Source organism: Macaca nemestrina, chromosome 4 (assembly GCF_043159975.1).
Source record: "Macaca nemestrina isolate mMacNem1 chromosome 4, mMacNem.hap1, whole genome shotgun sequence".
Taxonomy (NCBI): Eukaryota; Metazoa; Chordata; class Mammalia; order Primates; family Cercopithecidae; genus Macaca; species Macaca nemestrina.
In genome coordinates this window covers 63590723-63618162 of record NC_092128.1, presented here as the reverse complement: position 1 = coordinate 63618162, position 27440 = coordinate 63590723, and the positions used below count along the sequence as shown (strand labels likewise).

General features: G+C 34.9%; 1 protein-coding gene across 4 annotated transcripts in view; it reads left to right on the top strand.

Moving 5' to 3' along the window:
- The window catches only part of LOC105475417 (semaphorin 3A), a 539208-nt gene that overhangs the window by 371766 nt on the left and 140002 nt on the right, over positions 1–27440 (top strand). For all 4 annotated transcript variants that reach the window (XM_011730630.3, XM_011730633.3, XM_011730632.3 and 1 more), the window contains 2 exons: positions 4604–4666; positions 23935–24054. In XM_011730630.3, coding sequence (XP_011728932.2) covers positions 4604–4666; positions 23935–24054 — 183 coding nt within the window. The remainder of the gene's footprint in view (positions 1–4603; positions 4667–23934; positions 24055–27440) is intronic.

Here is a 27440-nt window from a genome sequence, read left to right as displayed (position 1 = left end):
ATAAAATAAGCAGATTTTTATTGTTGTTTCACCAAAAGAAAACCATTCTTTTTAAAGTGAGCACAAAACAGATCTGGTGCGGTGGCTCATATCTGTAATCCCAGCACTTCAGGAGGCCAAGGCTGGTGGATCACCTGAGGTCAGGAGTTCAAGACCTGCCTGGCCAACATGGTGAAACCTGTCTCTACTAAAAATACAAAAATTAGCTGGGTGTGGTAATGGGCGCCTGTAAACCCAGCTACTTGGGAGGCTGAGGCAAAAGACTGGCTTGAACCTGGGAGACAGAGGTTGCAGTGAGCCGAGATCATGCCATTGCACTCCAGCGTGGGTAATAAGAGCAAAACTCTGTCTCAAAAAAAAAAAAAAAATCTAAGTCAACTAAGAAATATTAGATATATTGATTTTAGGAAATTGTATCAGTTAAAATTGTAGGTATTTATAATAATTTATCATTTTGTGATGTTCATGTATGTATATATCTATAGACAGAGAGCATTATGAGCATAGAATACCTAAGATTATATATTTAACTTATTTAACATTTTTCTGTGACTATATATTCTGAATGTGGTTAAACTATTCCATTATTTCTAAAACTGAAAATAATCAAATTATAAAATAAAAAATTTACCATTTTATATCTAAGAAAAACTCTACAGCCATTTGTACACTCAGAATATATCACAGTATCTTTTACCAAATATACTTAAAATGAACTATTTTAAAGTAATGAATTACAAGGTAAATCATTTGTCCAAAATTGTGATATTCTTGTTATAGTGCTTGCCTTTGAGTTTAAAATCATTCTACTAATAATAAAAGGTATATTTCTTTTTTTTTTTTTTTTTTTTTTTTTTTGAGACAGAGTCTGGCTCTGTCGCCCAGGCTGGAGTGCAGTGGCTGAATCTCAGCTCACTGGATCTCAGCTCACTGTAAGCTCCGCCTCCCGGGTTTACGCCATTCTCCTGCCTCAGCCTCCCGAGTAGCTGGGACTACAGGCGCCCGCCACCTCGCCCGGCTAGTTTTTTGTATTTTTTAGTAGAGACGGGGTTTCACCATGTTAGCCAGGATGGTCTCGATCTCCTGACCTAGTGATCCGCCCGTCTTGACCTCCCAAAGTGCTGGGATTACAGGCTTGAGCCACCGCGCCCGGCCCAATAAAAGGTATATTTCTAATTTTTAAAACATCTTATTACAAACAGATTATTTAATTTTAATTATGTCATATTGTTTATACAAATGAACCCAATTTACTTAAGAATTTATATCAGCTGAATGTGGTGGCTCACACCTGTAATCCCAGCAGGTTGGGAGGCCAAGGCCTGCAGATTGCCGGAGCCTAGGAGTTTGAGACCAGTCTGTGCAACATAGTGAAATCCTGTCGCTACAAAAAAAACCAAAAAAACAAAAAAAAATATACAAATAAGCTGGGCATGGTAGCACACGCCTGTAGTCACAGTTAACCTAAAGGCTGAGGCAGGACAATCATTGCCCTGGAGGTCAAGGCTGCAGTGAGCTGTGATCATACCACTACATTCCAGCCTGGGCAATAGAGTGAGACCCTGTCTCAAAATAAATACATACATACATACATACATACATACATACATATTAGATCTGTTTATACATATATTTGGGGTGTTTTAATATTCCTTTTAACCTAAGCATATGTAATGTTCAAATAGCTTTCTTCTAAGCACCTATTTTTTGTGATGAACACTATAGGAGATTTATGATATGTTATTAATAATTCTTGATGACCTTACAAGGTTAGCAGTAAAGGTAAATTAGTAATCTTATGGGTAAATACTAGGCAAATCCCTCTCAGAGGCAAAAACACATGTTCAGGTTTGGAAGAACTGTGGAAAGATTCTTGGCTTTGATAAAAGGTACGATCTCTTTAAAGCATAAATGCTTATTACCTAACATGTGTAAATGGGCCTGCCATGAATGGAAGTGTAGAGGCATAAGGATGAAAAAGTAAAAAATAGAGTATAAAGCATTTTGAAAATGAGAATAAGAAATTTAGATAGTTAACTGAGAAATTTGTGAGCAAAGAATAAAAAGATAATTCCAACAACCAACAGTTAAACAAATCCAACCAAAATGTTAGTAATTATTCTTTATGGAAATGAATACTTAAAAGACTATTAAACATACATTTACTTTTGTTCCACTGGCTTATACTTATCCTCATTAAATTGCTCTCCAAAAGAACATTTCTACATCAAAATTTATTTTACTCATGTCAGACTTCTAAACTTTTAATTGTTATTATTATTATTATTATTATTAACCCTGGAACTCTAGAAAGTTAATAGACCCTTTTAGGTCTAAGAATTTTTAGCATGAATATTATACAGATTATTGTTTATAAATATTTTACTTAAATAATAGAATCACAGAGAATCATAAAATGACGTCCATGCTGTCTCAACAATTAAGCAACAAGAGCTAGGAAACTATGAGAAAATAACTTGTCTTTTAAAATATATATATTTATATGTTGTAACTTTGTTTTTAAACGTATATATGTTTTAACAATCAGTGATTTCAGCACAATTTAGCTGGAAAGTTGAATATGAAAGTCAATAAATCTTAACTGTTATATATTATTACTGTTATGCCCTAGAGAAAAGTTATGTTTTACCCTCTTACATTATAAACCTTAAATAAAAATAGATCCCCTTGCCTTTCCATATCCAATGTGAAGACTCAACTGCTAGGATTGCCCAGCAATCATTATAGAAATCCAGCAGTCAGAGTAATGTTAATTATAAGAACAATACATTTACTGATCTTGAATTTTTTATATGACTACTTTGTAAAAGCCTGTGGAACAAATCAACTATAATTTTAATTTACATATGCAGGCAAATGTGAAAAGGAAAGCACATAAAATAGAAAGAATACTCAAATTTAGAACTTAATGTTAAAAATGAACGCCTATCCAGTTAGCCAAGATCCAGCCACTGTACTCTAGCCTGGGTGACAAGAGTGAGACTGCATTTCAAAAAAAAAAAAAAAAAAAAAAAAGAATGCGTATCCCTATCCAATAATTTTTAGGGCATACTGTTTTGACATGGACCTGAAATGCATTTATCAAGTCATCATACATTACTTCAGTATGTGCCAAATCCTTGTTTGTAAATGTGTTTTGTTTTGCTTTGCAATTCTCCAGATTGAATATCATATTTTTTGCCCAAGTTTATGATCATTTATATCGAATTCTCTAGCTGGGCACAGTGGCTCACCCCTGTAATCCCAGAACTTTGGGAGGCCGAGGCAGGTGGATCATGAGGTCAGGAGATCGAGACCATCCTGGCTAACACGGTGAAACCCCGTCTCTACTAAAAAATACAAAAAATTAGCCGGGCGTGGCGGCGGGTGCCTGTAGTCCCAGCTACCCAGGAAGCTGAGGCAGAAGAATGGTGTGAACCCGGGTAGCAGAGCTTGCAGTGAGCTGAGATGGCGTCACTCACTGCACTCCAGCCTGGGCGACAGAACAAGAAAAAGATTTATCTAGAGGTTCCCAAATGAATGATAATCAGTCATTTTAGACTAAAAGCTTTCCAGCAGACACGAATGATTAAGTGCCACCATTTCTGTTTTTTTATATATGATTTTTTCCCACTGAAATTAACTATTAATAATATTACTAGAAAGGAAAAATGAATAAAAAACAAATTGTTCTGCCCCTATACAGATAAGAGTCATTGGAATTGCTCAGGGGATTTTATATTAAAATCAAATGAGAGGAGTATTTGGATTAATATTGTTGGGGGGATGAATCCACTGTCCTCCAAGCCACCACTAACATCATGGTTCATCTACTACTGTCACTGTATTCACACAATATGAGACTTTCTGGAAGGATGAAGACTAAATATGAGGGATAAAAACACAAATAATTGTTTCTCAACTAGTCTTTTAGCCCACATTAGAGAGGGTAATCGTTTTTTAGAGCTATCTATTTGCTTCTTCAATCTACCTTTATTTCTCTAGCATATACCATGTTACTTATAAATATTTTCCCTTTCCAAAAAAAAAAACCAAAAACAGTAAAGAGGAGAAAAAAGAGAAGTTTCCATTCTAAGTATTTTTTTTTAATCCTTTCAGTTACTTATTCTAAAATGTCATGCTGAGATTTGTTTCAGGGAAATGTATCCAAAGCACCCAAATGTTAAAATTACAAAATCACTATTTCATGATAAAGGCCAATTTAGAAAAATCTGAGCCATATTCTATGCCAGTTTCTACTTCTCTTCACTAAATTCTCACATCCTCTCAAGAAGATCTCCCTTTCCCAATCTGTGTGCCAGTTCTTGCCACACTGCACGGCTTAGATCTATTGTCTGCGTCAGTTTCTCTCTTGCTCAACTTTTTTATACAGCAAAGGCTATTGGGTAGATGGAGAATCAGTGACTTATGTTCACACCAATTAACTGACGCCATTGGAAGATCTAAAGTGAAAGGTTCCTGAAAGAGTCTTTACGAAACTTTCTTTACTTCAGTTGCCCCAATGTCATCTAAAAGACTATATGGTGTTGGATCTCTGAGACAACTTAGTTGACATAAAACAATGTTTATTCTCTGTCCCTAGATTGTGTGGCCAGTATCTTACACCAGAAGAGATGAATGCAAGTGGGCTGGAAAAGACATCCTGGTAAGCATTAACCTATTAAATTATTATACAGGTTGAGTATGCTTCATTGAAAATGCTTGGGAACAAAGTATTTCTGATTTTTTTTTTCTTTTTTGGTGGGGAAGGGGTTAGAATCTTTTCATATATATAATAAGATATCTTTCAGATAGAACCCAAGACTAGAAGCAAGATGTATTTATTTTTCCTATACATGGTATACCCATAGCCTAAAGGTAATTTTATTTTCCCCTCAGGGATGCTGAAAAAACTCTGCTGTGTGTCTGCATTTTGACTGTGACTAATCACATGAGGTTGGGTGTGGAATTTTCCACTTGTGGGTCATGTGGGTGCTCAAAAAATTTCAGATTTTGGAGGATTGCAGATTTCAGGATTTTGAATTAGGGATGCTCTACCTGTAGTAATGACATAAGTAATTTATTACTCTGTCATCTATTTTTGTTTAGTGTTCTATGAAGCACCACATTTTACTTTTAAACTTTATCACTCGAGAAATAAAATGATAGCATTCAATTTTGGAACACTGACAGATTTATGTATAGAATATATGTAAAAATAATATTCCTTAATAAAGCAAAAATCTGGTCTTTTTGGCTGTTTATATATGCAAAAATTAATTAACAAAATGTGATTTTGTAGCATACATATTTATATTCAATAAGTCAAGTTCTTTCCACAGGTTGATTTTTATGTTAATTCCCCTTGAATTCTTCTTGAAATGCTATGAAATGTTTCCATTTCTGAGTCATAATTAAATTACCTATTTTTTCTTCTTTCCATTTTTTTCCTTTAATCTCTTTTCTTTCCTTTTCCTTTTCTCCATCTTTTTTCTTTTCTTTCATCCTTTCTTTCTTCCTCTCTCCTTTCCTTCCATGTACTCATCCTTTAAATAAATATGGGTTGGAAACGGACCATGTAATAGGAATTGTCCTAGGCACTCTGGAGTGAAAGATGAATAGTAAGAAATCCCTATAATGTTTTTACCATTGTTAAAAGACACAGGCCATTTTTTGTAAAGTAAACTGTCAGGAAAATTAAGTGGGTGACTGGTTTGAGGAATAGCCCAGTATTTGCACAGATCATGAAAAGTAATTATAATCATTTAAATAAATTAATTAAAATGAATTACAGAATTTTTAAAATATATAATTTTATATAATTTTATGTTTAATTGATATTTGGGGATGTCTAAAATACAAAGCAATATGTTTAAAAGTTTTATCTGTGTTTAATAGTATTAGGATTTAGAATAAATTTATTCTGTGTGTTGCCTAAAGACATAAATCAAACTGTACATATGTGTATAGATACATAGATATTTTCAAGGGACAACTTGATTGATTTGTTACAGCTGCCTACAATGATGTATATGTTTAGAAGGATTTAGAGTTGGAATCTGAGTTCCTGGGAAAAGACTGACTCAATCTAGCAGCAATGTTGCCTATAGGTGAAGGAAGTTAGGTAGAAGATCACAAAGCAAAGGTATCCCCCATCTTTAATACCTATACATTAGCAAACACGGGAAATTCATCCTTGAAAATTGCATATTATATATATAGTTATTATGTTAAAATATTCATGACCCGTATTAAAGACGGTGAGGCAGACTTTATTCAGGGGTACTGCTACAATGAAGTTTTGTAATGGGGGTAAGAGATTGAGTTTAATACAGGATATCCTGAATACAAAGATAAGTGGAAATTTATAGCTAAGAAGCAAAGTGGGAGTCAGTGGGTGGAAAATTGCCCAGAGGAAACATCGGAGTAATGGGAATCGTGGGTAAATCGATTAGATAGGATTATTACTGAAGGCAGGCCAGGGTGATAAGATATTGACAATGAGGTAGGGCAGTGGGGTAGGAATTTGATCACACGTATCAACGATGGGAGAATTTCTGTAAACTGACTAAACAGGATTCTTGTGAAAACTGGACCAAGCAGAGATGAACATGGAAATCAGACAGTCAGGGCCTTCTTGTGAAGAGAGTTCAGGGGAGTCTGACTAGAGTTAGGTAGGGAGAGAACCTGTCAACTGAAAGTCACTTCACACTTTTATAGTACAGCAAATGTTTTTCTGGTTATGTAACAGTGGATCAAAAAAAAGTGTGTTCTTCTATCAAATTTTATACTATCCGTAGCTGATGCATAATTTGAAACTTTTGGAAAGGAGTAAATAGAAAACACAATGAAATAAGAACCCAGAGAGGTTGAGAATTTTGTGCTGATACTCCTACTGACTCATGAATATAGTGAGCAAGTATGCTAACTTTCTTTGGCCTTTAGCTTCTCATCTATTAAGTGAGACAACATATATATCACTGTGAGAAACAACTCTAATAGTTTTTGTGGAAATTATTTGAAAAGTAGAAAAATCTTCAATAATATAAGGCTAAAAGTATAACTGAACAAACGAAAATCTATTAACATCAAAAAGCTACACTTACCATGAACAAATTACGTTAAAATATTCAGTGAGATAATACCTGAGGATGAATAGAAATGGCTAATTTACCTATATACAGCTGTTACCTTTGAAAATGCAAACTTCTCCCTTTCTGTTAAAATCGAATCTTTCCTCTACTAATTACTATGATAACTAGCATTTAGTAAATGTAGTTTCAACAATAGCTTTATGAGGCAGATATAGTTATCCCATTTTCTTGATCTTGATCAGAAAATAGAATGATTTCCTATGCTTGATCAGGAAATATAATGATTCAGATTCTTCATTAAAAATCTTTACATTCAAAAATTTATGCATGTTTTGGGTACTATTCTAGACATTGAGATCAAAATTTCAGTGTCCCTGATGATGTTTTGATAGCAATTGGAATATTTGGATTTGAACTTGTCCATTAACACACAGATGATAAGTAATAGATTTCAACAAATATATTACCTTTTCTGGCTCATCAACTGTGTAAGTATAATGATAATCAACTCATCCAGGCATGGTAGCCCGTGCCTGTATTCCTCACACTTTGGGAGGATGAGGAGGATGGATCACTTGAGGTCAGAAGTTCGAGACCACCCTGGCCAACACGGTGAAGCCCCATCTTTACTAAAAATACAAAAATTAGCCAGGCGTGGTGGCACGTGCCCATGGTCTCAGTTACTGGGGAGGTTGAGGCAGGAGAATCGCTTGAACCCGGGAGGTGCAGGTTTCAGTGAGCCATGATCATGCCACTGAACTCCAGCCTGGGCGACAGAGCGAGACTCTTTCAAAGAAAAAGTAAAATAAAATAACTAACTCACAGAATTCCTGTAAAGCTCAAAGGAACCCATACAAAATATTATGTAACTGAGATATTAATAATTAACAATATAAATATAATGTTAGTCATTATTGCTATTATTAGTATATGTAATAGAGTAGTATGGACAATTTCTAAGTGAAAACATTGTTAATGAAATTAATTCAATACTCCTTAACGGTCGTGACCACTGCAGTGTTTCGTTGTTCTGAATCTGATTTGGTCTGAAAGTTGAAGGTAATAACCATGCTTATCTAGTTATCTTACAAATTATCTGCATATTATAATACAAACTGAAGCTTTATTTGATTTCACGAATGAATCAACCCAATCAAGCATATTTGATTTCATAATCGGATCAACTCATTCAATGGTTGAGATAGCAGATGTAGTTTGTGATTGTGATTTCTAAAATTATTCACCTCAAGGCATTTCCCACATCTTTTATGGAACTTTCTCCTCTCTCTCCCTCTCTATCTCTGCCTCTCTCTCCCTATTATTAACACAAACAACTAAGGGATTCTTGTGGTTAGCCCAAATGCAGTTAGTTCAGCAGCCGCAATAAACTCATGATCCACAATGCCCTGTGGAGGATAACTTAATCACTTAATCATGATTTTAGAGACTCACCTGCATCAGCCACTGGAGTAGCTGGGATTACAGGTGACCATCACACCCGGCTAATTTGTGTATTTTTAGTAGAGACAGGGTTTCACCGTGTTGGCCAGGCTGGTCAAGAATACTTTCAAAGAAGAAAAGCAACTTCACTGCATTTTTCCATGCTTACTAAATTTTTTTTCGAATTTTATGGAACTTAATTAAAAGGATCTAAGACATGGAGTTTGCTGAATCTGATAGAGTGACACCAGATCATTTCACAGCACCTTGTATATAAGGATCCTGAAAAAATATAAATCATTATGATAGAGGTGCATAGAGAGACACACATTTTTAAAAGTGCGACGGTGTGATAATATTGCCTTACTAATGTTTTCAAAAATCAATTAATTAATTGTAACATTATAAAATATTTGTGTTTTGGTATTTCTGCATTAAATCGAGATTTTGATTTTTCTCCATTAAGATTTATATAGTGAAAGGAAAACAGAAGTTTTTATATATTTTATTTCAAGGAGAAATATATTTTTCTTCCAGCTCTACTCAACATTAAAATATATTTCATGCTATTTTGCTGATAACCCTTATAGATCCTTTAATATTGCTTTTCATACTTTTTTTATGCAAGGTATATTTTATTCACTTAGAATTTTATTAAAATTTATTTTCATTTTCAGTTAACTTCATTTAAGTAATGCCTCAGTTTACATATTTTGTGCACTTCAAGATGATTCATGGCATTCATTGGTTATTTTTGGACTTTAATTTACAGATGCAATTTTTGCATTTCTTTCTTAATATATGATTTTAGAAATAGCTATTGGATGGCTCCTGGGATTTGTACCATCCCTTCCTTAATAAACATAAGAAAATAAATAGCATTATTATTTTTAACAATGATTTAAATAAACAGTAAGAAATAAATATTAAGAAGAAAGAGACTTTTTCTTTCATTTGACACCTGATTTCCAAAGTGACACAAGGAGAGTTTGATGGAAATTCTGCACTGTATCTTGAGTAAATAATAGTCAGCTGTGACTTATGGACAATAATTCCTTTCAAAGGGCTCCTGTAATACTGAAAACCACAAGAATATGTGTGAGTGGCTGTGGCAGCCATCAGGGCTCCAAGACAGGATTGTAACCAAAATAGGAACTGACCTGAACATTTATAGTAAAGTAAACAAACAACCTCCTTACTTGTTATCCCTGATTTCCGGAGCCTGTGCTTACCATTTCCTACTGATTTCCTTGAAAAGTCTACTGGAAATGAAGTGCCTTTAAACAAGTCACACTGGGTAAAGGACTGTCTTTGCAGCATTAGATTCAGATAGAAGGCTACAATAGGAAAAGCGGGGTCAAGACACTGGTTAATCTTATGCACTTTTAGAGTGGGCCATTCTTAGGCCTAGTTAAGGAAAAGTTCATTCCTATGGCTATGACAACACAGTAAACCAGAAGCCAGGACATGCCACTGGATTGAACCTACATAGTTTCTGTGTCACTGAGTATGGTATCATACAGAAAAGCGAAACCTCTCCGCATTCCCTCATGCAACTGGGATAATATAACTCATCATTACTCTCTGCCCAGTTTTGCACCAAACACATATATTAAACCAACAGCTGTAATTCAAGCAACTATTACACCAAGAATGGACTTTGTTGTTAAAGAGCAAGCCTGTAGCTTGAGGCACGTAGTTATACTTTCTGCTCTCTCTCTCTCATATATATATATATATATATCAGGTTATCAGATAAATATATATATATATATCGTTATCAGATAAAAATATATGTTAATAAGAAATAAGTTGTATATTTTAAATACATATATTTTATCTGATATATATATATTTTATCTGATAACCCTTATTCTTTTTATATTGCTTTTCTATGTATTTATATATTTTTTCTATATAGAGTGTGTGTGTGCCTGTGCACGCATGTGCATGCATGTGCTGGTGATGACATTTATGATATTCATCTAAATTTAATTTTCTCTTGTAGAACAGAATGTACAGGATATAAAACAAATCATCATATTAATATGTCTTTTTTGGTATTGTAGATTCTAAACCTTCAAATTGCTATGGAATTTTTAGCATTAGAGTAGTGAAATGCTCATGAATTTTTCCATTGCTGTTACTTGAGAGCTGTTATTTGAAAAACATATATATATAATACAGTACATAATAGTATTGAACAAAGACCCTGGATAAGGAAATAAATACAGTCAAGATACCTGTATTCTGGCTGCTGTTATTCACCTTTGCTCCCATTTTTGGTATTTTTCTAGTGCTTAAAATTCACTTGTTATACACAGTAACATTTCTATTGATGGCTTAACTTCGTTGACCCTGTTTTGCAAATGAAAGCTGAATACATTCTAAGCTGGTAAAAGAATCTGTTTTGAATCAATAGCTCTCTGAATCTTCTTTGTTTATCCTACTAAACCATCTCTCTTTGCACTAAATTTCAATAAAACCAAATGGCAACCGTATGACTGTTAGAAATATTTTGAATATCATTGGAAATCAAAATTTCAACCATCTGAGAGGAACAAAAAAGCAGACTCTCATAACATTCTGATTCTTGGATACATTTCAAAGTGTTGTATCATGCACCTGAACTTTGAGACTTTTTAAAATTCTTGAGGGATTTATTTTTATATATTTGTCCTTAGTTGTTACTCCTCTTAATGATATGATATATTATAATGTCTATCATGTTTACTGTGGCTCAAATTGCAGGACCTCAATAGCACTAATTTTTGCCAAGTGAATGCAATTGAGAATGTAAAGCTGCACATGCATCTTAAGTTACAGTGCATTCCAAAATGCCTATGTCAACCCTTAAATTTCATTACTTTTTCAAAGGTCAAATTTGACTTTAACTTTTCATTTTTTTAAATTTTATTTTGGGCACATCGAGACATAATAAAACTGCATTAAGTGGATAATTAGAATTACCTTCTAATTTAGGAGTCTATCAAATAATAAAATTACATTAAATTTCAAAATCCTCATGTATAATTGTTGGAATAGTTTTTCATGGTTCTTCACATTTCTCACATCTTATAAGCAGAGGTCCTGACTACCTTTTTGCACACTTTTAAAAAAAACTGTTTATGACTTTTTAATGATCGCCATTCTAACTGGTGTGAGACGGTATCTCATTGTGGTTTTGATTTGCATTTCTCTGATGACCAGTGATGATGAGCATTTTTTCATGTGTCTGTTGGCTGCATAAATGTCTTCTTCTGAGAAATGTCTGCTAATATCCTTCTCCCACTTTTTGATGGGGTTGTTTGATTTTTTCTTGTAAATTTGTTTAAGTTCTTTGTAGATTCTGGATATTAGCCCTTTGTCAGATATGTAGATGTGGAGAAATAGGAACACTTTTACACTGTTGGTGGGACTGTAAACTAGTTCAACCATTGTGGAAGATAGTGTGGCGATTCCTCAAGGATCTAGAACTAGAAATGTCGTTTGACCCAGCCATCCCATTACTGGATGTATACCCAAAGAATTATAAATGATGCTTCTATAAAGACACATGCACATGTGGGGATATACCCAAAGGATTATACATCATGCTGCTGTAAAGACACATGCACACGTATGTTTATTGCAGCACTATTCTCAATAGCAAAGACTTGGAACCAACCCAAATGTCCATCAATGATAGACTGGATTAAGAAAATGTGGCACATATATACCATGGAATATTATGCAGCCATATAAAGGATGAGTTCATGTCCTTTGTGGGAACATGGATTAAGCTGGAAACCATCATTCTGAGCAAACTATCTCAAGGACAGAAAACCAAACACTGCATGTTCTTACTCATAGGTGAGAATTGAACAATGAGAACACTTAGACACAGGGTGGGGAACATCATACACCGGGCCCTGTCGTGGGGTGAGGGTAGTGAGGAGGGATAGCGTTAGGAGATATACCTAATGTAAATGACGAGTTAATGGGTGTAGCACACCAACATGGCACATGTATACATATGCAACAAACCTGCACGTTGTACACATGTACCCTAGAACTTAAAGTATAATAAAAAATTGTTTTGTTAAGTTTTTTTTTAAAAAAACTGTTTATACAGTTACGATAGTGTCTTCCTCTGAAGTAGAAGGTTGGTTTGCAAATGGTCTTGGGAAACAGAGAGAATGCCTCCCTCTGAAGCAAAGGGCAGACATGTGCACTGTCCAGTGCAATCAACATAATATCTCCCTCAATATCTAAAGGTCAGCATGCTATACCTATTATATAATATTTCGGTTTTCTCATCCAGAGTTCCTCTCCAATAATGCAACTCACCACATGTATGGGTATTACCTGATCCTCTTCCGAATACCCAGTGGAAATAGCACAAGAAATTCTAATACTCTGGCTAGTACTATTTCTGTGAGTAATAAAGTCCTTTATCTCTGAACCCTTAGTCACAAATCTTTTGTTAGTATTCATGAAAGCATGGTAGGCTAACTCATTATCTTACAAATAGGGTAAAACCCCAGACCCTTTATAATTTTTGAAAATATCGATTGTAATTTTATGTGGACACTCTGGATAATCTTACAAATGAAAGAATATGGTCAGTTTATCCATTTTAAAATATGATTTTCATCAAGAATTTTGATGGCACTTCAGTTGTACAGATAACTGATTTTTGATGAACTCCAGTAAATACCTTATCACATGTCACAGAAATGAGCATAGATATTCATATGTATGTACCTTTCATATGTATGTATATATCTGTGTGTGGGTAAATATCTGATATGTTGAACCAAATAATTACAGTTTAACTCTAGCCTTCAGAAGTAGTATAATAATATCCAGCACTTATGGAGAGCTTGCTTTATACCTGGTATTGATCTAAATGCATTTCGTATATTAACTCGTTTGGGTGACTTGTATTTGGTTACAAGTCCATATTTCTTTTCAAGTAATTAAACAAGCAAATTTTGCATGTAAGGTAAAAGATACATGGCAAATAAAACTTTGTCATGAAGTTTATTTCAGAAGTTACGTAGTATTCATATTTTGAATTAATACATTTTACTAATACAGTCAAATAAGTTGGTATTAATTATGTTTGACTTGCCATGAACTAAGTCTCATACAGATAAACTGAAATTTTTGGAAACATTTCAGGGTCAGGATTAAAATTTAAATGCATTTTATTTATTTATTTATTTATTTATTTATTTATTTTTGCAAAGTAAGGCTAGCATTGGAAATAGAGACATTTTATAAAAATCTTTTAGAAGATTTGGAGATTTTGATTTATTTTCCTTTTTACTGGAAATTTCAATTGCATCCTTAAGTGGCTGAAATGAAGATGAAATATTTGGCATTGGTTAACAAATTATTATTTAGATTTGACTGGACACCATATTTCATCCGTACATCAGTGTACATACTTTTAGAGTACAGTAAGTATTTTACAATCTGGAAGGTCCATTATCATGATTTGACCAGTTCCTTCAGGAGAAAAGATTTTGGCCAGTATCTTCTTTCCTCATATTTAGCAAGTTGATCCAAGTCCCACTGACACGTAGTTTCTAATACTTGTGTTTAGTATTCTTCTATATGTGTCTGATAATCTTCATAAGTAGATTTCTACTCATTTCCGATAGTACACTGTCCATCATATCTTGTATTAAACAGGGACTCTAATATATTTTATTTAGATATGTTATGTCTTAAGACAAATATGCTATCACCAACTTTTGACTGTTTTCCTTTGCTTGACCTAGTAAAAAAAAACAGTAAAAATCATTTGTGCAATAACAGTAAAACTCATTTGTGCAATAACAATAAAAACCATCAGCTTCTTATATACACAGGACCTCATGAAACTTTCCCAAAGCTCTGCCATTTAATTTTAATATACATCTACTTACTTTTAGCCTTTTTAGTTGGTAGCAAGGAAAAGAGACTGCAAAATTATGGTAGCTCTGAAAACTTGACACACTATTTCTAGAGATGAAGAATCTTGGCTTTTGGCTTTAAGAGCAGAAAATTCCTGAAGCTTCTCACTGTTCCATTCAAATTAGGTGCAAAATATACTGTACTATCCATGCTATCCATGGTGTTAAATGTAACTGTTATGTATGCATACATGTGTGCATGTGTTTATTCCACATGTATTCAACGCTAAAAGATAGGTTTTTTAGTATTGTGCTTGAAATGATACCAACATTAATACAACTTTTTGATTATAGATTTTAATATGCATTTAAAAAGCAGAAATCTTTCATATTTAGAAGTAAATAAAATTATTAACTAATGACCTTTAGTCATTAGTTCATACAGTGAGCATGTGTGTGTTTTTAAACAGGTCAAATTTATGTTCCCTTTATATTACATATCATAATGAGCTAGTCTATGGCAGTAAGATATATCTTTTCATCATGGTTTTATCAGAGACCACCTGTGTGATTGATATGGAAAGAGTTTTATTATGGGAATTAGACCTTATACAATCATGAGAGCTGGTGAAGAATTCTATGGAAGGCTACTGCCTGAGACAGGTAGTGGGTGTGAAGTTGTTGTAGGTAACTATAGTTGTTGATGTTTATAGAAGAAAAGCCAGATATGAAGTAGGAAGAGTAAGGATGAACTGAGACCCACAGCACAAACTAGGACCAGAGTCTGTCTTTTACTACCTCTAACTTTCTTTGGGTTGATGTGGGTGACTTAAAGAAGAAACGGATGTCTTTTGTCATGGAGCTATACAAATATCAGGACTCAGTCTGGTAGAAACTAACAAATGAGATTTGGTGGAAGCCAGAGGACCTGGAGGCCCTGGTGTGGCCAGCAGATCAGAACAACCTAGGGAGTGTAATGGTTGCAGCTTAATTTATACCTCCCAAACCTCATGCGGATTTCATTGATAGCCAGCCTAAACCAACCTGCAGGAAAGGGAATTTGAGGAAATATTTTTCTAGCTTATTTCAGTTGGCACAGTACAATTCTGCCACAGCTATTGACTAACGCATGCTGTATTTGCTGTTGTATTGAGACAATGAATCATGGCATTTTTACTGCTTTGATAACAACAGTGATTATAATTTATAAGTCTTCACTGCCAGAGGACTAGGATTTCATATAAATTCTATTGAACAAAATGCAATTGCCCTTGGTAGCTGAAATGGGCATAAAGTAATACTCAAAACCAATTTTTAAAAATCTATCTCTGTTTAGCACCAAGTATGGGCTTAAACTCTGTTAACTGCATCCTTACAAAGAATGAACTATTCATAATGGAGCTCCTCATAATTTGTGAAATGGCATAATATGTAGAAGAGTGTGAGAGTTAAGCAGTCAGAGAAATATCCAAACAATAGTGAAGTTTAATTATTTTAAGAATTGGGGCCGAGCACGGTGGCTCACGCCTGTAATCCCAGCACTTTGGGAGGCCGAGGCGGGTGGATTACCTGAGGTCAGGAGTTCAAGACCAGCCTGACCAACATGGAGAAACCCTGTCTCTACTAAAAATATAAAATTAGTCAGGGTGGTGGCACATGTGTGTATTCCCAGCTACTCAGGAGGCTGAGGCAGGAGAATCGCTTGAACTTGGTAGATGGAGGTTGCGGTGAGCCAAGATCGCACCATTGCACTCCAGCCTGGGCAACAAGAGCGAAACTCCATCTCAAAAAACAAAACAAAACAAAAAAATTGGATAACCAGTTACCTATCAATTAATAAGTGCTAGTCATCATGCTAAGTAATTTACATGAATATATCATTAATCTCATTTTCAGTTGAGGGCACTCAGGCTCAGAGATTCTAAGTAACTTTGTTACAGTCACACAGCAAATGGAAAATGCCTGAGTAATTTTAACCCATGTCTAACTGACTTTAAAGCAGTGGTTCCCCAATCTTTTTGGCACCAGGAACTGGTTTCGTGGAAGACAATTTTTCCATGGGCAAAAAAGGGGATGGTTTTGGGATGAAACTGTTCCACCACAGATCGTCAGATATTAATTAGATTCTCACAAGGAGACCTCAACCTAGATCCCTTGTATGCACAGTTCATAAAAGTGTTCAACCTCCCATGAGAATCTAATGCGGCAGTGGATCAGACAGAAAGCGGAGTAGGCAGCTGACTGGCCTACTGCTCACCTCCTGCTGTGCAGCCTGTTCTTAACAGGCCATTGACTGGTACCAGTCTACCTGGGGTTTGGGAACCCCTGCTCTAAGGTGTAAGACTGATACAAGTAATTACCCCCATTTCTGTTTCACCGTTATGAAATTGTTCGTTTTGCCCTACATGTTTTTTCTTAAAGTTTTTGAGAATACCTTTTCAAATGCAAATATCCTTGAATAAGTAACATCTTCATTACATATCAATAAATATAAATTTAACAATTCCTAATTTCTGAAATTTAAATGCATGCATAAATTATTTCTACAAGTTGATATATACATATGGTTTACATACAAATATCCACATATATGTGCATATTTGGGAAGATTATGATATATGAATGATATTTGAAGAAATAATAAAATTATGCCAGAAAAAAATGAAATTTGTAAAACGTCCTCTTTAATATCTAATTCTGTACAAAGCAGAAGATCCAAAGTTGGCTTATGGGTGACAAAATTATGATACCACGTATGTTCTGACGGTCAAAATATTTTAAATATTGGTAAATTTAAGTATCTTTTGACTAAGCAGCAGATTGCCTCCAATTACCCACTTTCTTTTTAATGTTTGTATTACTCCATTAGGGCTAGCATAATAAAGTGGCACAGACTGGTTGGCTAAAACAACAGAAATTTATGTTCCAGTTCTGGAGGCTAGAAGTCCAAGTTCAAGGTGTAAGCAGGGTTGAGTTCCTCTGAGCCTCCGCTCCTTGGCTTGCAGATGACTGTCCTCTTGCTGCCTATTCACATGGCCCTTCCTCTGTGCACTCATGCCCCCGATGTCTCCTTATGTGTCCAAGTTTCTTCTTATAAAGACACCAGCCAGGTTGGATTAGGGTCTACGCTAAGGGCCTCATTTTGACTTAGTCACCTCCTTAATGACCCTATCCCCAAATAGAGTCATATTCCCAGATGGTAGAGATTAGAATTTCAAGGTATAAATTTTGAGAAAATGGAGTTCAGACTATAAGACAATCTCACAACTCTGGTTTGATAGTTCATTTACCCTGTGGGCACTTGACTTCTTTTCAAACCTTTTTATATTGTAAAAGTTCTTTCTTTCTGAATGTTCTACTTTTTAATCTCCTTTTAAATCAACTAAATTTTTGGTCATGAAAAAAGGAAGAAAAGGACAAGAGTATACATGTGAAATATGCCATAGGCACTTGCATTTGAATAAATGATACATCAGTGTGTATGTAACAAACACTAAACTTGATTAGAGTCTCCAATTATTATAAGATGCATTCAGATAATATTTTATATTATAACTATAAAACAGACTTTAGGGCCGGGCGCGGTGGCTCAAGCCTGTAATCCCAGCACTTTGGGAGGCCGAGACGGGTAGATCACGAGGTCAGGAGATCGAGACCATCCTGGCTAACACAGTGAAACCCCGTCTCTACTAAAAATACAAAAAACTAGCCGGGCGAGGTGGCGGGCGCCTGTAGTCCCAGCTACTCGGGAGGCTGAGGCAGGAGAATGGTGTAAACCCGGGAGGCGGAGCTTGCAGTGAGCTGAGATCCGGCCACTGCACTCCAGCCTGGGAGACAGAGCCAGACTCCGTCTCAAAAAAAAAAAAAAAAAAAAAAAAAAAAAAAAAAAAAAAAAACAACCAGACTTTAGTAATTTGGACTTTAAGGACTCTAACAAAAATTAATGTTCGATATTAGGCAAGACAAGGGGTAGAAAGGAGGTAGATGTAAATAAAATCAAGCATTCTTCTAAAATATGGGCTCAGTTTTTCTGTCTTTCCCTAAGGCTACATCTCACGTGCAATTAAAGATGCAGTTCATCTCTCTTTTATGTGTAATGATTTCTGTTATGGTAAAGGCATGTATGTTAGAATTAAATATGCCAAATAATTTTGTCCACAATAAATTCCTTTAGATTGTAACTCTCCTTACTTGATGTAAACAAATGACTTGGTTGCATTAAGGCATGAACACTAAATATTCAGCCCCTTGCATAAAATTGGAAACCACTGAATATCATTTTTGAAATAAGGATGAGGATTGTGAGTACTTCATCATTTTCCTGGTTTGATAGGAAACATATTTATGTAGATTTCCCAGAATATTTGCAATTGTCTGCATTTATTGCAATATAAGATGAAGAAAGGTTATGCTAGGTACATATAATGGACCACAGTCAAATCATGCAAATGAATGGCACACATCATGATGAATCTGAGTGACAGTATAATATAAAAGAAAACATAAGCCTAAAAATTGATATCATAAGCTTCTATGGTCCACACAGAATTTCAAAGTGAATTTTTTGAACTCCTTTAAATAAAAGAAAATCACAGCGGTCAGCTTTTGCTAATAGCATAGTCTATAGTGCCTATGTGGATAATCATTTTGAACATGTTTGAAGGTTTCAAGTAATTTGAAAGAAAAATGTTTATAGAATCTTGAACAATATTTCTAGAACTTCAAAACAAATAGTCAATCTAGAGGGAAAAGAGCAGTCAAATTGGGCACTTAACTGCAATGAACATTTAAGTAAAATAATTTGTGAGCCTTATACAGAGAGTCTTCATTTAGTTTAATCATATAATTCAAGCCACTTTAAAAGTTGTTTTTCAGTTATCATAGGTTTAATGGTGATATAGTTCAATTAATATGAATATGCTTACATACCAAAATTACTGGCTATGTAACATTGCTAACTTTGTTGTGTTAGTTGAATCAGTATTATTTTAAATCTCTAAAAAATATAAAAGCATTGATATGGAAAGTTCAATTCATTTTATTATGGCATATTCTAAATACTGATGGTAAAAATGCCCCCAAAATGGACAGAACTGCCTATTCATCACTTTAAAAGGTGAATGTTAAAAAATTCCAAGTCACAAATTCAACATTAGAAGGCTAATATCATAATTATAACATGGTTTATATTTTAGTTTTATTAGATAAGCCTCTTTGGAGAAGAGATTTCTAACATCCTTTAGTGAATAGTAAAGTATTAGAAAGACACAATTATGGATGATCGGATTACAGCTGTAATAGCACAAGGTTAAAAGAAAAAAAAAAAAAGACTAAACATTATTGCCAGATAAGTGCGGAAAAGCTTAAATAGAGGAAGGGATAAAGTGAGTGACAGGAACAATCTCACGGATTACTGCTTTGGCACGAAGATTCCAGTATTCAGCTAGCTTGCCAAATAAATTGACCAGAGAAAAAGAAAGTCAACAGATTAACTTCAGGAATTAAGCTTATTAATGGGTTTTCAGGCATAAATGTATCCAACCATCATGATAGGAAAAGATTTCCTTTGCTTTCCCAGCTGCTAGATTATGCACCAAAATATTTCTACACAAACTATCGATGGGATAGAAGCATTTTTTTTCTTTTTACATGAATTCTCATTGACCTGAGTCAATGCTATATGCTACCCATTCATTTTGGACTGATTCGTAGTTGAGCCAGAACAAGTTGTTTGATTTAATCATGAACTGAATATATTTGAATAGAGATTGTTCACGTTCACAAGTCTTCTCTCCTTTTCTCTTCGCTTACTTAGAGTAAAATTTAACTGCTCCATCCAGAATTTAAGAACATGCAAGGAGGTAATTGGAATTGGAGGTAAATCATATTCTTTTGTAGAAAGTATAATTATCGGAAGTTAGTTAAAAACACCTCAGTTCTGTTTTAATTTTCATGCATGGAGCAGTTGTTTTGACAGATGGATGGACTTTATTTTTGTAACCGTCCAGGAAAAGTCTGTGTAACACAGTCTAATCAGTGCTTCATATCTGCAATGTTTGTTTTTGAATCACTGTGCTTTTGGCTCCTGTATCTTTTTCTAGGGGTAGACATTTTCTTCTAAATTTATTACTCCAGGTAATATCTTTATACATAATTCCTCACTCCTTTGATCTAGAAAGACCAGAGACCCTTAAAAACATAAGTGTAAGTGGTTTGTCACTAAGGGTGATGAATCGTTACTCCTCAGGTGTGGCCTTGGATTTTACTGGTTTATAACTGGCCTTTTATTTCTAGCTAACAATCTTTTATTTCTAGCTAACAATCTATAACACTGTTGCTCTGGAGAACATTTCAGTAAAATAAGAGGTCAGTATGGTTGCCTGACTCTTGGGAAGTCAACTTGTTGCTAAACTTGTCTGTGTTCATCAACTTAAATTCCAAAAAGGATCAAGGTTTGAAAAATGAATTCATTTTGAACTGATTCCACTCTCTTTATTACATTGTAAATCCTCCAGTGCTGAGCAAAGCAGTGCAGTAGTTTAAGGCCAAAAAGTACATTACATTCTGAGTTTTAAGAATCGTCATGGTTCAAGAAAAGGTCAGAAACACTCTTCTTCTGTCTCCCTAGAGCAGAAATGTGTGAAGTGTGTTTCCTTTTTCTGCCACGCTTCCTTCTTTTTTAGAGGAATGTCCAAGCTGCTTCCAAATAAAATGAATATCCTGTTTTGGAACACTCGAAAACCTTGGCAGCAACAAGCTAGAGAATGAAGGCAAATGAATGAAAGGATTGATACTCTTTTATGTAGGTTTTCTATTAAGAACAAATCCTTACTAACAATGTCTCTGTCAAGGTTTTGCTTCTTCTCTGTCCAGTTCTTTTAATACACTTTCCTCCTCCATTGTTCTTGATGGGTCTTCTCTCAGCTATTTTTAACCAAATTTGAAAGTATTTCCTTCCATTCCTTTGTTTTATTTCAAGCATCTTTGTATCCTCTAAGCCCAAGAAATTTCTCTCCATTATATTTGCATCAACCTCCACTTTCAAAATAATATTGAGCTTGCCCCCAGGGCATGGTAACAATACAACCGGCTGCCAACTGGGAGAGCTCAGTGGGGAAATGAAGGGGATCATTCCAGGCCTTAGGCCAATAGGGTGGGTCTAGTTGCTTAGTAAAAAGATAGAATCCCGTTATCAGCACTCTCGGTAGAACCCTTTGCCAGGTTTCACAGCTATGGTCCTGTGATTGATTTTGTTCCAACAGCTCTGTAGGGGAATTGTTGTCATGTTATAGTGGTTCCTCTTTAGTAGTTAATAGAGAACAAATTAAATTTATGATATTCAGTGGAGCCCAATTTCATAGTTAGCAAGAACCCTGAGAGTTTTTCAGTCATTAATTACAATCTGCTAGTTTCCTTCGAAGGACAGATGTAGTCACTATAAATTGCTAATCAGTTAGTCAATCTATAAGAGATAAAGAGCCCACAAATTCTGTGATATTATGATTCATAACAGTTGCAGAGGTGACATGAGCCTTTGTTTTGTTCACAAGTATTCTTACTGGTAAAATATGTTCTTCCTTATTTATTATGGAGAAGTAAGTTCCACTGTCGTATTTCTAAGGAGGCAGTTAGGTGATACTGATAAGACTAAAAAATTGGGGTTTGTGGAAAAAATTGCATGCATATCTATAAAGGCATGGCATGCAAACTGAAATCCTGTTTTTTTCTAGAATGAAAAAGACATCCATCTGGGTCTGCCACTATTATTTATTAGAATATCTGTTTGCTTACCAATATGTACACAGCCAATTTCTTAGTTTCAGCATATGGTGCTGGAACTGGTTATTTCTAATCTGGAATACTATAATATTGAGCCCACAATCAGAGATGATTATCTTTATATAAAAGCAGAGTATGTGGCCACCTACGTGTTTCAAAGTAAACATTTTCCTGAAAATGGCTTCTTTGCAAATGACTGAAATTTTTTTAAGAACACAAATAAATCCTTTGGGTAAGGCTCATGAATGCCTGGTTTGTAAATGAGTTTATCAGATGTTTCCCTTTCCACAACCTTTTTGCTCTGCCCAAGCCTTCATGCCCTATTCTCTTGGGGAAGGAGGAGAGACTCTTACAGAATGGAGAGCTTGTTGCTAAGAGTAGTGGAAGTTAAGTTATATCTGTTTCATAGTTTTACCTAAGAGGTACCCTATTTAAAGTGAAACACGGATGAGAGCCACATACCTTTTAAGCTAGGAAATTTTTCCTCATAACAACTTGCAAGATCAATTTATTTCAGAGAGTAATTTTATGCATTGTAGTGCCTTACCAGACAAAAGAAAGACTGAGGATCTGTGTAGCAAAACAGTGGAAGAAATTATGTTTATTTTAGTTACCCCCAAAGTACTCAGCATATGTTAGGAAAGCATGAGGGAGGAGTCATAACTAGAAACTTTCGCATTTTACTTTAAATGGGCCACATTCATTTTTAGGGCAATGTATTTTAGGGTCATCATCAGGTTTCATCCTAGAAAAATAAGTGATAATAGACAGCAATTATCTGAATTTAAATATCAATTAATCTGCTTAAGTTTGGTTACCTGATCCTTATTTTACGGGGGCAATGGAATTAAGATAAAAATAATCAGCCTCAAATATAGAATACAGATGTCATGTGGAAATGTACTCAAATAATTTTACCACCTCAGTTGTAAGCTCCAACTGACTACATAAAGCACTCTGAGCTTTCACTTGAAAACTGGCAAGTCATAGAGAATGACTTTGGGAGTGTGACACACTTAGAAGTCCCAGGAACAACCCAGTCCTGTCATGTGTGCCTGCCTTGCTTGTACTGTTGTCCACACTTGATCCTTAATTGCATTTATAGTTACATATTTGGTTCTTAATTCCAAATGTTCATAGAAAAAAAAAAAAAGGTAGTTAAGGAAGTCTATAGCCTTTAACAAAATCATTTTGAATGCAGTTTTTATTATTTACCATGTGAATACTCATTTGGATATTTCCAAAATGGATTACTAATGATGTTTAAACTTTATGTTTATTAGAGGGTCATATTATATTATATTTTTGTTTTCTTTTCCTAAAATGGAACTGAAAACTGATTTTTGCAAGTAAATTTTCACCATCATTTTGTTTAGTTAATTCATTAGTTAATCAAGTAATTTGCTGCTCTCCTCATTTCTGGAAAAATCACCTGTGATTATTGATTATCTAATTTTTTTTCTGCTTTTGTATAAATAAATTAAAAATAGTTTTAATGAAAGACTGATGGAAGGTCATAAAATAATTGTTCTCACCAGAGTAAGAAACTCTATATTTTAATGCATGTTATAATATAAACAAAACAATAGAAAAATAAATAAGTCCTTACAATGTTGTGAAAGGGATGCTAAAAAAAGAAAACAAAAGACAAATCTGTTCCAGCATGCCTAGCACCCTAGAGGATACCTCAGTCATGCTGATTGCTGAAAATCTTTGGTTTTCCTTTTGTCTTACAGAAAGAATGTGCTAATTTCATCAAGGTACTTAAGGCATATAATCAGACTCACTTGTACGCCTGTGGAACGGGGGCTTTTCATCCAATTTGCACCTACATTGAAATTGGACATCATCCTGAGGTAAAGCTGGCTTTTAAAAAATTATGTTTGTCCATGACCCCTTTCTATTCAAAATGCTTCATTACTAATTTCTTCAGTTCATTTTGCTTCTGGTTCACTATTCAGTGGGACCTACTTCAAATTCAGATGCTGTTATTAATTTTAATCTGTGAATGCAAAAAGAATGAGAACATCACTCAACAAAAACTAGGGAGCAGGAGGAAGGAAGGAAGAAAGCATTTGTTTTCACCCTGGATTAGAGTCCAATCCATTTTGCATGTGCAGCAGATGTCAGCAGGCTGAATGTGTGGTGTTTTCTCCTTCATTTGTATATTGCCAGCCTTCTCCTCCATTTCCATCCTCAGCCAGAAGTGTCTGCCACCAGTTGTTTTCTTCTGCCTAGGGATTAAGAAAGGATGCCATACATTTGCACAATGATCTGGTCTCAGGTTTGACTCACATTATTCACATTTGTATTCTTGCTTGGCTAAGCTTTGATTGTATATTTTTGATTATTATTTTGGAAGTATGGGAAAGAAAAAAAAATTTTTTTTAATCTCTCTATTCCTTGTAAAGATGTTTTAGTGAGGAAATTATGTACATTTAAGTAAAAATCAAGATAAAGAAAAAGTTGCTAATGTTGAAAGCAGTTTGGTGAATCTGGCTTATCAATAGACTTCAATTATAAACCCTCTTGTAATTTTTGGCATGAAATCCTAAGAGGAACAAAAGTGTTCACGTGATGAGAAAATCATTGGTGACAGAATTTTCTTCAAAACTGGAACTCAGAAATACTCAACAAATAAAGGACTTATTCTTGAAATATTTCTGATATCCTAAAGATAAAATAAAATTGACATGGTATTCACTTCTTTATAACTTAAACTTTAGACTCTCTCCCTAAATTTCATAAAGTGTCCCAAAGTGATATAAGTATGTCTTTTGACCCAAATGAATTAGAAATCAAAATAGTTTCTGTTATATCTTCTTTGTATAAGAAATCACCTTAGATATTATGCAGTTTCTAGACTAAACACAATTATTTTTTCTTCTTGATGAACCAGGGAAGACACATTCCCAAGATCTCACTAGTTGCCAGTATCTCTTCATCCTATTTCCCCAACCATATCCTTCCTTCTTCTCTTTTTTATAAGCCCATATGTATAGTATTTATGCTGACAGACTGAAGAGTTTTAAGTAAAAAGCAACTTTAGGACAGGCAATTCTACTGATGTTGCTTGTTTTACATTGATTAAATTAGGGATAAATTTATGCACATGGTACTGGAGACTTTGTACATGTAATTTGTTTTAGCACCTGATTTAGTCACTCTCTCTTTGCTGTCTTCTCAACCAATTCTTATTGTAATACATCAGTTTTCCTAAAGCTTGCGTGCAAGGTAACTGTCTCACTTTTCTATATTCTGAAGGTAGCTCTAGAGAACCCCCTCCACATGATATTGCACTTTTTACATGAGTCATGGTATTGCACTTTTTACATGCGTCAGGAATTATGGTCTACATGATTGGCAATGGAATCAGGAATGTTGACTTTTGTGTGTGTGTGTGTGTGTGTGTGTGTGTGTGAAATGGAGTCTCGCTCTGTTGCCCAGGCTGGAGTGCAGTGGCGTGATCTTGGCTCACTGCAACCTCTGCCTCCCAGGTTCAATCAATTCTTCTGTCTCAGCCTCCCAAGTACCAAGTAGCTAGGATTACAGGTGCATGCCGACATGCCTGGCCAATTTTTTGTATTTTACTAGAGACAGGGTTTCACCTTGTTGCCCAGGCTGGTCTCGAATTTCTGAGCTCAGGCAATCCACCGACCTCGGCCTCCCCAAGTGCTAGGATTGCAGGCGTGAGTGACAGAGCCCAGCAGGAATGCCGAACTTTTAGCACAAATTAGCAGAAAGGACCTGGACTTTGGTGTCGCATCTGTCTTCAGATCTTGCTCTACAACTTACTAGCTGTGGAGCACTGGAAATATTACTTAACTTCTCTGAGACTCTGTCTCACACATGCAACACAAGCTAAAAACAATCTTTTGATTCTCGGGGTCTGTATATTTTAAATGCAAGGTTAACTTATCACCTCTAACTGCCTTCTACCGCTCTTAGCACAGTATGACCCATTGACTTTTTTTTTTTTTTTTGTCCCTGTAGAAACTCAAGGAGTTTTAATCCCACCATTGTTAAAAGCATATCTGCTAGCCTCAGACTGCAGAGCTTGCATTCAACCTCAGCTTTGTACTAGCTGCTTAATCTGGTGCAAATTATTTACCTCCTCTGTATCTAAGTTTCTAAGCTAGAAATTTTTAAGGAAAATGGTCTGTACCTCATACAGTTGTGAAAGTTAAACATTGTCTAATGGATAATAAGGACTAAAAGAAGTCAATTAATATTAGAAACTATAACTATTTTAAAATACAAGTCTATACCCGTTTAATACAAAATATAAATCTGCATCACAGCCTAAAACCTGTATTGCTGTTTTGCTTAATAGCAGTTGTCACTTTGCCTCTTAAATGTTTCTCACTTCATCAGAGATTGTAAATTATGGCACTGGATTCTCATGGCTGCCGGGTGATTCTGCACCTTTCTTAATTTCCCCTTTTTAAATGCGAGGCTTACATGATGTTGATGGTCATTTAAATTAAAACGCCATATGTTATCCTTGCATTTTTATCATTTTCCCGAAATGTTGATTTTTGAAGTTGAGATTTTAATAGAGTTAACAGTCTATTTCCTCTTCCACTCATCAACTACTCATTGCTGCCCTATGGGTGGGCCGCTGGGGAAATGAAGAGGTACAGGTTCTGGAGCCAGGCCATTTACCAGGATTTCCTCTACCCAAATAGCCAATATATAAAGCTTCCTGTCCAAGCATTCTGAGATGGAAGATTGAAATGCGAGTATTTTCCTGAGACTCTGAAACTCACAGGCTTTGAGAGAGGTCCTCCTTCAGAAGCTCAGTGATTTTGATTTGCATGATAACTATAGATTGTGAAATGCTGTTCCAGACTGTTTAGGGGATCAGAAGTAAGATGATTATGCAATTACCTGGGGAATTTGAAGCAGTCTAGACAGTCAATCTATGAAATTCTGGAAAAGATATTATCAATATAGCTTGTCTAGACTACATCAAATTTAATTTTCAATGCTTAAGCTGCCTTAAGAGAGAATCTGCTTTAAATTCATCTATATTATACTTAAAACACTACCTTTGGATTTAAATTGTTATGCTGTTTGTGAAGTTGAAAAAAAGAGACAGTGTATACTTCGTACTATTGGGAGAAGACAGTAAGAGAAAGATCGGGAGAGTCAGAAATAAAATAGCAATCGAAACAGAGGCCAGGATTATTGGCTTAGAGTTCATAAACTCTCACAGAGTTTGAATATATCAACTTCTTTT